At 46.1% G+C, this 14,994-nt stretch overlaps 1 protein-coding gene across 4 annotated transcripts in view; it reads right to left on the bottom strand.

Moving 5' to 3' along the window:
* PHF12 (PHD finger protein 12) overlaps window positions 1–14,924 on the bottom strand; it is a 44,892-nt gene extending 29,968 nt beyond the window's left edge. Inside the window, exons 1-3 of one of the 4 annotated variants that reach the window (XM_005656997.3) lie at window positions 14,822–14,924; window positions 14,251–14,670; window positions 13,422–13,603 (exon numbers count right to left, since the gene is read on the bottom strand). In XM_005656997.3, coding sequence (XP_005657054.2) covers window positions 13,422–13,603; window positions 14,251–14,316 — 248 coding nt within the window. In that variant the 5' untranslated portion in view covers window positions 14,317–14,670; window positions 14,822–14,924. Of the gene's footprint in view, window positions 1–13,421; window positions 13,604–14,250 lie in introns of all 4 variants that reach the window. The other 3 variants (XR_002337280.1, XM_021067491.1, XM_021067493.1) reach the window with 3 other exon arrangements.

Genomic DNA, 14,994 nt, shown 5'->3' on the forward strand with positions numbered 1-14,994 from the left:
TCAAACTAGCTGACTGTGTGCTCCCAAATTTTATTGCCTTCTAAGTAGAGTTGGCTTGGGGCAGACTCCTAGTGAAGGACACCTGGAGAAGAGGGTTAAGAGTTAGTACAGGGTAAGGAGGGAGGATAGAATACCAATGGTTATACCAGATGTTTGCCTCTGCTAACTTTTCTACAAGCTGAGCCTGGGTGCCACAGGACCTGATCCATCACTGGTTTGGCTATCTTGCAATCCTGGCTTCTCTACAATGGAAAATGTTTGAGCTGGCTGCAAATATTTAAAAAATGGGCTTCGATCATTCACCTTATGATGGATGCTGGAGCCCATCTGTTAAAAGAGTCAACATTCTAGCCTAAACAGTCACATTTTAACACTCCCAGGGAACATTCTATTGGAAAGAACCACCAACAATTTTAATTGTGTATTCCATAGAGTCTCAGAGGCATGGAAAATTGGGTACTGTTCTGTGGCCAAATTTTAATGTACTATCAAGAATAAGGATTAGTCAGGCCACACTCTTCTTGTAGACAAAGCTCAGGGAATCTGGACCAGTTCACATCTTATAGATAACTGGACCTAAAATTCTATTTAGGCTAGGAAAACTAAAAAAAAAAAAACAAAAAAAAAAAAACAAAACACCTTAAATGTACGGAGAATATCTATTTGAAATCTAACTAAATGTAGAGGTTTGTACCTAAGGCCCAGCTGCTTTTCCCCTAGGAGGATTTCTGCTTCATTTATTCTCCTCTGACAGCGTCTTCTAAAAAAAAAAGGAAAGAGGAAGAATAATGCTACTATTTGGGCCAAAACAGCGTAGGGTTTATTCCCTTTTTCTTTTACCCTTACTCTCCCCCTGCCCCCATTTTACTCAGAAACCTCAAAGTTCCCCTCCCTGCATGACTGAAGTAATCTCCTGGGCATGCCGTCAAACTGTGCTGTCGTGGTTTGATGCCACAGCTAAGTGCTGACTTGGGCTTCTGAAGCCTTCCAGTTATACCCCCCGTGACCTATTTAGAAGTTGAACATACTTCTCAGAGACAGAGTCTCGATTTTTCCCTTTGGCCCACTTTTCTCTCAGGTGGTCCCTAACCAAAGAACAATTTCTCTAAAGCCCTGAGTGTGTGCACACAAACGGTTAAGATCTGCAGAAATCTCCTCCCATAACTTAAATAACCTGCACTTTTCATACTATACAGCTTCCTTCCACATCAAGAAACTGCAGCCTAAAGTCAAAGATGTCTGATATCATCAAATCAGGTGTCAGAATTATGTTGAGTTAGGATAGCCGTCATCCATGCCAGGCAAAACCAAGAGGACTACCAAGGAGGGATAAAACAACCCAATGTTTATCAATAAAGGCCAAAACTAGTGACAGAATTCTTCTTACATGAAAATGCTCTTTCAAAAAAATGGCAAGCAGGATTAAGGAAAAGTTAAATATAGCCCATTTTGCGTACAGAAAAGTTACAGGTTTAGACATATTTAATGAGATTAAAGTAGTATAATTTTCGTAGTGTATTTTGACCAATAATCGATCTTTTTTTTTTTTTTTTTTTTTTTTTTTTGTCTTTTTAGGGCCGTACCTGCGGCATACGGAAGTTCCCAGGCTCTGGGTCGAATTCGAGCTGCAGCTGCCAGCCTATGCCACAGACACAGCAACACCAGATCCAAGCCATGGCTGTGATCTTCAGTGCAGCCCATGGTGATGCTGGATCCTTAACCCACTGAGTGAAGCCAGGGATTGAACCCATGTCCTTGGGTTTGATACCACTGAGTCACAATGGGAACTCCCAATAACTGATAATTGTTAACAGAAAAAGTTCACCACAGAATTTTTCTCTAATGTTTCCAGAGCTTTGTTAAAACCAAGAATCAGTAGAACTCTGACAGTTCAGTGAAGGTGGGAATTAAAAAGCTTCCAGTTCATCACAAGAGCCCCATAACTGGTGGATAAATCAGGAATAGATTCACACTGCCCAGTTTTGTAATGTAGACACTTAACTCACTCAAAGTTCTGTGGATTTCATTAGCTGCTCTGTTCTTTGCACAAATGAAGACAAGTAGAAAAAATATTCAACATCCCTCTGAGGATCACAGCTGGATAAAAGCTGGTTTATGTGCTTGTGCTGCCACAAACAGGGTTCTACCCTAGAACTCAAACTTGCTGGTAATTCTGAGAGGTTTCCTCACCCCTGCCTGGCTTGGAGGTAAAGTGGTGTCTTTAGGCTATGGTTAAATTCAAACCCTGTGGAGAGTCCTCTCCTGCTCACTTGAGCTTATTTCAAAAAGAGCCTCATGCAGAGCCCAGATCAGTGGGAAAGACCAAAGCAAGTTCAGGCATGGAGTTTTTCTCCTGCCCTGTTGTTACTGTCTTTTGTCCTCTCAAGACTGGGAAACATCTTCTGGGAAATAACCTGTACAATTTGTCAGAAAACAGGGCAAGGGTAAAGATTAAACACCAATGCTACTAACACACAGGAAAGCAAATGTAATTAGGGAGAAAGGAATGGTCACTATGTGTTTGTGTTAACAACGGTACCATCCACTTTGAAGTACCCAGATATCATTTCTGTTCCCCAACCGGTGCTTATCTTTGCATGTCTCTCATTTGTAACACCAGTTAAGTATTACGCAGCCGTGAGCAGAGGAAATGGCTCAGTCTCTGGCTTTTAAGTAGTTTAGTGATCAAGAAATAGCAACAACAACAACAACAACAAAAAAAAAAAAAAAAAAAAAAAAAAAAAAAAAAAAAAAAAAAAAGACAAAAAGACAAAAAACAGTGGGTGAACGATCCGGCGTTGCCGTGAGCTGAGGTGTAGGTTGCAGACGCGGCTCGGATCCCACGTTGCTGTGGCTCTGGCATAGGCCAGTGGCTAAAGCTCCGATTAGACCCCTAGCCTGGGAACCTCCATATGCCGTGGGAGCGGCCCAAGAAATAGCAACAACAACAACAACAAAAAAAAAAAAAAAAAAAAAAAAAAAAAAAAAAGACAATAAGTAGTTTAGTGAGCATTTAGTACAGGATTGCAAAGGGAAAGGAGTAGCTCTTTGAATAAGTGAGTCAAGTTTTTCATTACTTAAAGAATTTAATCAATCTCCAAGGTGTACTTGGAATTCAATTATTGTGAATTCAACAACAGATGTAGGTAGTAGCCAGGTTCCTTTTTGCTGATGGGTCAAATCAATTACTTTTCCTTTTCTCAGTGCCTACTGTAACCCTTCAGTGTCTTCTGCCTCCCATTCAAAATTTCGACTTTTTTTTTTTTTTTTGCTTTTTAGGGCCGCACCCAAAGCATGTGGAAGTTCCCAGGCTAGGGGTCAAATCAAAGCTGCAGCTGCTGGCCTATGCCACAGTCATAGCAACGCCCGATCCCTGATCCACTGAGCGAGGCCAAGGATTGAACCCATCTCCTCATGGTTACTAGTTGGATTCGTTTCCACTGTGCCATGATGGGAACTCCCCAACTTTCTTTTCCTTGTCTTTTTAGGGCCACACCTGTGGCATATGGAGGTTCCCAGGCTAGGGATCAAATCAGAGCTGCAGCTGCTGGACTACACCACAGCCACAGCAACAACAGATCCTTAACCCAGGGATCGAACCTGTGTCCTCATGGATACCAGTCAGGTTTGTAACCAGCTGAGCCACAAGGGGAACTCCTCCCTATCCTTCTTTATTCTTTTTTGCTGAGACCAGATTTATAAATAATTTAAGGCTTAAAGGATGAGGATTTTGACATCTGTAAATGGTAGGCAAAAAAAAAAAAAAAAAAAAAAGTCACCTCATTCTTCTTAACTGTTCTCAAGCCATGGGGAAAGCAGCCAGCTAGTGACCTATGCACGCGTCCTAGGCATGGTGACAAATCTGCAACACCAAAGTGCCTTTCTGAAATTTGGTCTAGGACTTGCACAGAATACAATGTCCTCCTCTTTCAGGAAACTGGCAGGGGGACAGCTACACTCCTGTCCTGTCTCTTGGAAGGTGAGCATTATATGCAGGGGTGCTTTTATAAGTGTCATTCACTGAATGGCAATACAGCTGGCCACACTGCACTCCTTGTGTACTTTATTTTTTATTTTTATTTATTTATTTATTTTGTCTTTTTTGCCATTTCTTGGGCTGCTCCTGTGGCATATGGAGGTTCCCAGGCTAGGGGTCTAACCAGAGCTGTAGCAGCCAGCCCACACCAGAGCCACAGCCATGCGGGATCCCAGGAGTGTCTGCAACCTACACCACAGCTCGAGGCAACGCCAGATCCTTAAGCCACTAAGCAAGGCCAGGGATCGAACCGCAACCTCATGGTTTCTAGTTGGATTCATTAACCACTGAACCACGACAGGAACTCCACTCCTTGCATACTTTAAGTCAAAGGAAGAGCACGGTACAGGTGGGAAAGCAAATTTTTTCTTTTTTTTCCTGTTGTAGTGGCCTAAAACAAGAATGCATTTTCAGGAGGAGTTTCTTCATGGCCTAAGGGTCAAGAATTTGGTGGTGTCACTTCTGTGGCTCGGGTCTGATCCCTGGCCCCTGGCCTGGGAACTTCCAAATGCTGTGGATGTGACTGGGAAAAAAAAAAAAAAGAAAGAAAGAAGAACGTATTGCTAGGAGCCTGTGCTGCATTATCATAGTAAGTGCCGTCATAACATCAACCAGAACTTTCTGTCAGGGTGGCCTGCTTAACTACACACCCAGGGAACTGTTGTATATGCTGGCAGTGGGACAAGAAAGTTCAGAGATGGATTTCAATACGCTTACCCATAACCAAAAGCAAACAATATTTGACTTCATCTATCCTCTATTACTCTATCACTTGTAGGAGAAAAAATATATCCATTTCTTTTAAGAAGCAGGATTTCTGCATTTCTAGGGAGCAAAAGCCCTCCTGGGAGCATCAAAGCAGTTTCTTTTTATAAACTATGTAAAACCTTCAAGCAAACATTCTCTGCACGCTACCTCCCTATTTATCGCTGTCTGAGCTTACACAAAGAAACATATACATAGGTGAGTTCACTGCCATGTACAACTTTTTGTTCTTATTAACTCTGTTCAAAAGACAGCTCATTAACCGATCTGTAGTTATTTCCACCTCAAGCTGTTAACAATCGAACTGAGATGATTAAAGTCTTCCTCTTTAAACTAGGGACCTCCAAGTATGAGAAGTATCTACACACAGAAATTTTCTACAGTAGCTGGTGGGTGCCTGGTGGGCATCCTGTTTTAAGGTAGGTAGTGGTTTTACACTTTTTCTAGGGTAGCTACCAGCCTTATACTTCTTTGCTAAGAGAGGTCACCCAGAAAAGCTGAAATGGCAACACAGACAAACTCACGTTGCAGGGTTCCCTCTACTGAGACACATCATCCTGACTGAGTTCACAGAAGAAACCCTTTACTGTCATTACATATTCAATATAGGCACAGATATTAAAGTATGCTTAAATCAACCATCTTCTTCTAAGTAAGACTAAAAATTAAAAAATAAAAAGATAAGGGAAGTAAAAAGACAACACACAGAATGGGATAAAACACTTGCAAATCATGTATCTGACAAAGGGCTTGTATCTAGAATATATAAAAAACTCTTATAGCTCAATAAAAAACCCAAGTAACACAATTAAAATTGGACAAAGGATCTGGATAGACAGTTCTCCAAGAAAATATACAAATGGCCAAGAACCACATGAAAAGATGTTCAACATCACTGCCATATGACAAATGCAAATCAAAACCACAATGAGGTGGCACTTCATATCCCTAGGATGGCTTAACAAAGATGAACAGGTAATAACAAGTATTGGAAATAATGTAGAGAAATTGAACGCTCATACAATGCTGTGGGAATGTAAAATGATGCAGTTACTTTGGAAAACAGTTTCGTAGTTCTTCATAGGTTAAACCTATCACTTGACCCAGTGATTCCACTCTTGGGTATATACCTAAGAAATGATATCCACACACAAAAAACTTGGCACACAAGTGTTCACAGCATGACTATCACAACAGCAAAAAGTAGAAACAACTCAAAATAACTGATGAATGGATTTTTATTTATTTTTTTATGGCCACACCTGCAGTATATGCAAGGTCCCCGGCCAAAGACTGAATCCAAGCCAGAGCTGTGACCTACACAGCAGCTGTGGCAACATGGGATATTAACTCACTGTGCCACAGAGGGAACTCCTGAATGGATTTCTCCCCCCTTTTATGGCCACCAGTGGCATACGGAGTTCCCAGGTCAGAAACAGATCCGAGCCACAGTTATGACCCACGCCATCGCTGTGGCAATGCTGGATAACCCACTTTGCCTGGATGAGGATTGAACCTGTGTCCTGGTGCTCCAGAGACAATGCTGATCCTGTTGTCACAGCAGGAATTCCCTGAATGGATTTTTTTTTCTTTTTTGGTGGCCCAAGCCCACATGGAGTTTCTGGGCTCACAATCAGATCCCAGCTGCAGTTGCCACCAAAGCCACAGCTGAGGCCATGCAAGATCCTTAACCCACTGTGCTGGGCTGGGGATGGAGCCTGCATCCCAATGCTCCCAAGACACTGCTAATGCTGTTGTGCCACAGAGGGAACTCCCTAAATGGATTTTTTCTTTTTTGCTTTTTAGGGTCGTACCTATGGCATATGGAAGTTCCCAAGCTAGGGGTCTAATTGGAGCTACAACTGCTGGCCTATGCCACAGCAACAAGGGATCCAAGCTGAGTCTGCGACCTACACCACAGCTCACGACAACTCGAAATCCTTCACCCAGTGAGCGAGGCCAGGGATCAAACCCGCAACCTCATAGTTCCTAGTCGGATTCGTTTCCACTGCGCTACAACAGGAACTCCCTGAATGGATTTTTAAAACGTGGTACATACACACCAACATCAAATGCTATTACTTACATGTGGAATCTAAAAAAAGGATACAATGAACTTCTTCGCATAATAGATACTGACTCACAGACTTTGAAAAACTTATGGTTTCCAAAGGAGAAAGGTTGGGGGGTGCAGGGATGCGCTGGGGGTTTGGGATGGAAATGCTATAAAAGTGATGATCACTGCACAACTATAAATTAATAAATTCATTGAGTAATACAAAAAATGCTTTACAATTTCGAAAAAAAAAAAATGTGGTACATCCATGGGCGTTCCTGTTGCAGCTCAATGGGTTAAGAACCAACTAGTACACATGAGGATGCAAGTTTGATCCCTGGCCTCCCTCAGTCATTTGGGTTAAAGATCCAGTGGCGCTTCAATTTGTGGCTGACTACAGCTCTGGTTCGAACCCTAGCCATGGAACTTCCATATGTCTCAGGTCTAAAAAGACAGAAAGAAAAAAAAGTAAATAACTAAATAAAATGTGTTATATCTAGGAGTACCCTGGTGGCCTAGCAGTTTAAGTATCCTGCATTGTCATTGCTGTGGCTTGGGAACTTCCATATGCAGCCAAAAGAAAAAAAAAGTGGTATATCCGTACAAAAAATGCTATTCAGCCATAAAAAGGAATAAAGTATCAATAAATCCTACAAGGATGAACCCTGAAAACTCGACTTATCCTTTTTGATTATCTCTTGTATTTTCAGAGAATAAAAAAAAAAAACAAAAACCTGTCATTCAATACACAGTAGTAACTATTTCGAGTTCCTTTTCAGTTCAAATTAGATAATTTATTTGTCTTAATGATTTGTCTTAATGATTTGTCTTAATGACTTGGCTTTAAAAAAAAAAAAAAAAAACTCTTGAAAACACACTTGATTAAGAATTTTAAGGAGTTCCGAGGTGGCTCAGCAGTTAATGAATCTCACCAGCATCCATGAGGACACAGGTTCCATCCCTAGCCTCACTCAGTGGGTTAAGGATTTGGCGTTGCTGTGAGCTGTGGTGTAGGCTGGCAGCTATAGCTCCGATTAGACCCCTAGCCTGGGAACCTCCATGTGCTGCACTGCTGCCCTTAAAAGACAAAAAACAAACAAACAAAAAAGGAAGACCAACAGGAATCCCAACTCCAGAAAACCAAGGCAGTATCTAAACAAGACTTTTCCACATTTATGCATGTAAAAAACATACAAGTCATTTACAAAGACCTCAAATAGTCTTAATATATTAGTGGCCCATCCATGAAGTACTTGGAGAGCCTTAAGGAACAGCAGGAGATTGATGAGATTATAACTGCATCCTACCTTTCACTGAGTATGGTAATTAATTTTAGAACAGCCCTGAAATGAAAAATTTCCTAAAAGAGTACCACTAAGTTCTTGCCTCAAGTTACACAAAACTGTTATCTTCGAGGAGTATGACCTCTCTTTCCAGTTTTGAAATTTCTGATGCTTCCTTTCTCAACCAAAGCCACGAGTCACAAACATTTTGTGAGTAAACAACTCACCCCGGAATATTATTTAAACAGTGATTACCCTTTATCTTTGAACTAAAGCATACATTACGTAAGAACAAGCACACATTAAGTTTATAAAGCAGGAGTTCCGGTTGTGGCTCAGTGGTTAAAGATTCCGACTAGGAACCATGAGGTTGCGGGTTCGTTCCCTGGCCTCAATCAGTGGGTTAAGGATCCGGCGTTGCTGTGAGCTGTGGTGTAGGTTGCAGGTGCGGCTCATATTCCACACGGCTGTGGCTGTGGCGCAGGCCGGTGGCTACAGCTCCAATGAGACCCCTAGCCTGGGAACCTCCATGTGCCTTGGGTGCGGCCCTAGAAAATACAAAAAGTTTATAAAGCATGCATGTTGAACATTACTGGACCTTCTCTGTTTGAGTGGACCATTTAAAAACAACACTACATGCCCAGATTCCAACAAAACATTGCAAACTCAAAAATAAAGAAATAAAATACACGTAAAACCAAATTAGGTTTGTTGAGGGGGCAGGGTGAAAGAAGTGAGTCCAGATGCTGTCACCTCCAGTTCTTCTGTGCCAGGCTTCTAAGCACTTAGAATATCAGAGACAACAGATTTGTAAGATGTTAAAATAAATGCAATTTAACTTCACCACTTGTCTGACACTATTCTAATGAGGAACTAAACACAACAAAATCAGAAAAATCACCTCCTTAAAAGCTCAAACAGCGAAGATTTTCTGCAAGGCAGTTTTCTACTGTGTGTGAAACCTTTCTTGTTCTGACTCACTGAAAATTAAATATGCAAAACTCCAAGCTGAGCTTAGTTTTGCCTGTGCACAGAGACCTTTTTACTCTCATTCTTCGAAAACCTCATTTTGGATCTTGCTGCCAACACCAGAAAGAGGAAAGCCGGCCAACAATTCCAAATATAACATGCGGAGGCAAATGCTACAGAAATCTGTCTGACGGGAAGCGCCCATGCTGAGGTCTGCTGAGGTAGATGCACTTCTCAATCGGACTGTCCTGGTCCCTCAGACTGTTTGAGCAACAGGCAATCAGAGGAAACTGCTCAGGTTCCAGTCAGTCTCATTACCAATGCCCTATGGTATTCACTTTATCAGTAAGAACAATCCTATCCATCTCAAACAGAAAGATGGTTGGCAACTAGAGCTCCACCAGTGATTCTAATTTTTAAAATACATTTATTCTATTCTTTAGCTTTGTTTTGGGGGTATGCTTAAGTTCCCGCACCAGGGAGTGAACCTGTGTCATGGCAGGAACCTGAGCCACAGCAGTGAGAACAACGAGTCCTTAACCTCTAGGCCAGGAAACTACTCTACTTTTTAAAAAGCCGATTATTAGGGGCCAGTACATGGATACCGCTATTTTCAGGAAGTTCAACTTACCGCATACAACTCTAAGAAAGGTCAGGTTCACCAAGGAACACTTAAAACATAGCTCTTTCTAATTCTCCAGGGGCAGGTTTAGCAACCCCCTACCACAACTATGAATGATTGATAAACCAGTTAAACTTTTTAAAAAAAACGTATCTAAGTTTTAGGGGTCTTTTGTCTTTTTTTAAGGGCCGCACCTGCAGCATATGGAGGTTCCCAGGATAGGGGTCCAATTGGAGCTGCAGCTGCTGGCCTACACCACAGCTACAGCAACGCTGAATCCGTAACCCACTGAGCGAGGCCAGGGATCGAACCCGCATCCTCATGGATCCTAGTAGCATTGGTTAAACACTGAGCCACGACAGGAACTCCGATAAATCAGTTAAACTTGGATAAAATGATTACACTTTCACTCAAACAAATACAAAGGCATCAATCAGCTCCTCAGGTTTAATTCTTCAGAGTTCATGGTACTGAGCACAGGACAATTCATTCCTTCACCCAGAAGATCACAGAAAACCCAGAAAGAGGGCTCCCACTCTTATTGGGAAGAAAAGACTTTTCCTCATACAGAGCATTAGCCCCTGAGAAAAGAGAAGACAATTAAAAACAGCTCAGTTGACCAGTGGCTTCCTCCAGTAGCTTATCTTAGAAAAATCCCCTGTGGTTATGATTATGTCACAAGCGCAGGAGGTAAAGTCTGCCTAGAATCACTTCTGGAGCATTTTTACCAGATCCTATTCACTGTGAGGCAAGCTGGCAAGGCACACTGGAGACTGAAAAAGGACCTGCTGCACAGAGTTTTGAATGGAGACCCACAGCAACACTGCAATTATGACCTACATGGTTTGTAAAACCCCATCTTCACTTTTGTACATTCTCTACATGAGGAAAATTATTACTATGCTTTTCTAAATAATCCAGTTTTAGCCAGTTAAAAAGGAAAGCAAGAGAAAATATAGTCACACCTCTTAACTTCACTCCCATGTGACACAAGTAAGCAATAATGGGACAAATTAATGTGAGCACACTCAGGAATCAATTTTTTCTTACACCATCAACAGCCTCACCTAATACTGCAGATGAGATGGTTAATGAAGTTCTTCACTTGGGCTGAAAAGTGTGGGGTAGGAGGAGGGAAAGTGGAATTAGCCTCACCTGAAAAAAGAATTCCTGCCTTTGTACCAATATCTAGAACGTTTTATGATTTATATAACTACCCAGATAAGTCAAGGCATCTTCAAAGAGGGCACTAGAGATGTGAAATAAACCCTACCTCATATACTAGCATTCTCAAATCTCTGTTTACCAGTTCCCATTCATGCTCTTAAAAAAAAAAAAAAAAAAAAAAAAAAAATTCAATGAAATGCAGCCTGGGCAAGCCCAATCTCACCAACAGCTAAAAGCCCCTCCTTCTCCCCTACCAGCTAAAATAGAAACTATAAATTGTTACAACTTGAGGAGACTTGGACTCACCCAATTCAAAAATTCAGAGACTAAGTTTCAGAGTTTAAAAAGCCCAGTCTCAGGCAAAGCAGCACATTTTCCCTATGCCTGAGGTTTCTGGTAAACAATTTTGGCTTTATTAAACAAATGATAATAAAGAGCTTACAAAATTCTCACTCACTAGAGGAACCACCTTTCTTAGTTAACACTAACTTCACTATAGAGGTAAAACATTAACCCACATTTTATTTATTTTTCTTCCTTTTTTTGGCCACGCCCACAGCATTCAGAGGTTCTGGGACCAGGGACTGAACCTAGGCCACAGCAGTGACCTGAACCATAGCAGTGACAACACCCGATCCTTAACCCACTACATCACCAGGAACTGTTTAACTCAAATTTTAAACCAAGAAGTCTACTATTCAGTCTTAGTATCTATCAAATGAGCACAATAAAAAATGTAAACAACAGGGACTAACTGGGTACGCAAATACAACCCGTTCGAATACAAATCTCTTCTGTGCTCAAGAACAACACAGGAAACTTGACAGATTTTTTCTTTCCAGGTGGATTACACCTATTAGGCTGCAAAGGCTAAAAACCACAGACCCTTCCTGCTAGTATTAGTCACTTCATAACAAAAATTTTAAGCCAAAGCTTCCTTCCGGATAATCGTTTTTGTCCCTGCAACACTGCAAGCCAAGATGGGGTGCCCTCCTGGGCAAAAGAACCCTGTGAATGGTAATGAGAGTTTCATACATAACTTCTGACCACAGACTTAATTTGCCCAGTATCACTTATCTGTCTAATAAGTGTTCCAAAACCAGCAATTAGTACAAATATAAAGCAGGCACTATTCCACCAACCGAGAGAGAGAATGTAAGTGGAACTGTGCAGAGTGCTTATGGAAAACCTCTTTTTTAAAACAACAACAACAACAACAACAAACCCAGAGAGCTAAAAAAGGCAACGCAAAAACGGGTGGGAACAAATACAACAGCCCCTCTCCTTCCCGCTCTCTCTCCAGCCATCTCCTCTCACCAAGGTCTGCTTTAGTATACTGCTGCTGAACAACAGAACAAGACTCATTAGAACAAGATGCAATCGGGGTACCGGCGCAAAGGTGGGATTATTTTTTTGTGGAGGGCGGTGGAGATTTCTCCAGGCAGAAGCTGGAGTGTAAACTCTGCTTGGCCGGATTGTTCTGGGCTGAACTGCAGAGGAGGATCAAGCAACGGGCGACCAACCCTAGTCCTTCCCTCCCTCTTCAGTCTCTCCCCTCCCCTCGCTTTCAGTCGGGAGGGGGTGGGAAGCGCACAGCTTTCCAGCTCTCCGCTCCTTAAAACGCTCTCGCGGAGCCACCGCACATAATCCTGCCCCGGCAGCAGAGAATTTTGCAGCGAAGGGTTCGCCGATCCGGAGCGGAGAAGTGAAATCCGCGCCCAAGGGCAATTTTAATTGTCTAACCCGGCCCGATTTCCTAAGAGGCGGCAGCGCGGGGAGGGGAGGGAAGAGGGAGGCAGCTCCGAGAGGCAACAGGGGGCAAGCGGCGGCAGAGAAAGGGGACCAAAGCGGCAAGATCTCAGCCCCGGCCCCGGAGAAGCTTCTGCAGAAAGGACTCCGAGGCTACCACCACCGTTCCCCGGGAGACGTTTGAAAATCATATATGCAGCCAAAATGGCGCTGAGAATAAAAATATAATTTAAAGGCAGGTCGCCATATTGTAAACAGAGAGGCACAGAAGAGGCGGACTCGAGAGACACCCTCCATGATTTCTTCCACGGCCCAGAGCGCCCGGGCGCCGGGTCCGGCGGGCCTGGACCAGGGCGGCCAAGGGCTCCTGCGCACCCACCCCGAGGACAGCCCAGCCCGGCAGCAGCCCGAGGGCGGCGGGCGCGCGGGCAGGAGAGCGGCGCAGGGCCCGGAGCTCCTCCCCTTCCTCCCCCGCCACCGCCGGCCGAGCCCTGCCGGCTCGGTCCCGGCTCCCCAGCGACTTCCAATCCCAGATGGGGCTCTCCTCACTCCTCCCAACCCCCACCTCGGGGTCCGGACCCACCGCTGCTCCTCCCCCTCGAACGGCCGGATCCGGGCAGCACCTGGGGGCGGGGAGGCGCTCGCCCCAGCGGCTGCAGAAAGTCAGCTAGCGGCTGCAAACGCCCGTTATTTCGGCAGGCTGGGGTAGGCCGGGTGAAGGAATGTGCCGAGAAGGGTCCTTCAAGGGGCTACAGAGGGGTCCCCAGACCTTACCAGCACTGGAGGTGGAAGGCGGCCGGGCAGTGATCACAGCACAGGAGATCCCCCCCTTCTTTGCAGCTATCGCAGCTGTCGTGGTTGGTGGCCCTGCCGCTTCTCCGGGGCTCCTTCTCTGGCTTCCGACTCCGCTTTTCTGCCTCGTCCGCCTTGGGGGGAGCCAGCAGAGCCTGGATTTGCTGCACACACATACAAATGGCGTGTGTGCACACTCGGAGCTCCCGGGCGGTCCGTCGCCCCCCCGGCGCAGCTTCTCTGTCACCCACCCTTCTCCCCCCTTTTGTCCTTCTTCCTCCCATCCAGGCTGCTCCCAGAACCTCTCAGCCCCCGGAACAGGGGAGCCCACCCTAACCGCGTTCCTGCAGCACAACAACGAGAACGGCTTCTTCCAAATGGGGAGGATCAGGGTAGGGGGGATGGGGAGAGGGTGTGCGGTTCCCTTCTCGCCACTTCCTTGTATGGACAGTGGGGGACTCCAAAGCGAGGCTCGGGAGAGGCCTGAAGCTCGGTACCCGGACGTGCTGGGGGAAGCACAAAGGGGCCGACAAGAAGGGGGTGGGGAGGCCCGCCGGTGCAACGCGATGGAGTGGGTTGGCGCTTCGGGAGAGCGAATCGAGGGCGGCGGGTAGGTGAAACTGCTGCAAACGTCCTCGGCGGCTGAGCTCAGCCCCCCGAGTTGCAAAGATGGGAGGGAGCGTCTGGGTGAGAAGAGCCCCCCCCCTTCCCCGGCCCTCTTGCGCTGCGAGCTCAGGACCGGCTTTGTGGGGCGGAGGGCGGAGGTTCTCTACTGGCGCTAGGGAAAAGAAATGAGGAGGGCCACTCTTACCTCCATCAGCCCCCCCGACGTGTCCAAGTCGTACACGATCGTCTTGGTCTCCATTTTCTCCCACATTCATCCACCTCCCGGGCTGGGCGCTCTCTGCTCCGGCCCCCCCAACCCCGGGGGGAGGGGGTAGCGGGGGGAGGGGGCGCTCCTGACCCCGGCCCCCCTTCTTTTTTACCAACACGGGTCCCGACTTCTTCGCCCTGGCTCCCCCCACCCCCCGGCCCCCAGTCCCCGGGACGACAGCGTCCTCCCACGGGCCGTGAGGGGGAGCGGCCCCTCAGCCCCGGCCCGGCGGCTGGCTGCACGGTGGGTCCCGGCTCCGGGGGTCAGGCCTCGGCGGGGCCTAGTCCCACAGGCTAAAGCCGGCGCTGGCGACCGCTGGTCCGGCCGGGAAGGCTGGCGGGCGCTGCCATCCCGGGGCTGGGGGGATCGGAGGGGGGGTGAGAGGTTAGGTGAGGTTGTGGTACGTGAGGTGACTGCGGGGAGGGTGATGGGGGGTGGTCCCCGGGCTCCGCCTCTCGCCGCTGCCGCCGTCTGCGTCCCGGCTGCCGCGCACTTGGCGCAAACTTACCGCGAGCGCCCGCAAAGCCACCCGCGCAGGCGCCCCGGGATCGCCGCTCGCCGCGCGCAACCGCAGTGACAGCCGGCGGCCGGGCTCCCGCGCAGCCGCAGTGAGGGGGTACCCCCCAGCGCGCAGCCGCGCTGGCATTCGTCTGGAGCACCGAAGCCCCGCCTTTCTGCCCT

Source organism: Sus scrofa, chromosome 12, assembly GCF_000003025.6.
Source record: "Sus scrofa isolate TJ Tabasco breed Duroc chromosome 12, Sscrofa11.1, whole genome shotgun sequence".
In the NCBI taxonomy this organism is placed as follows: Eukaryota; Metazoa; Chordata; class Mammalia; order Artiodactyla; family Suidae; genus Sus; species Sus scrofa.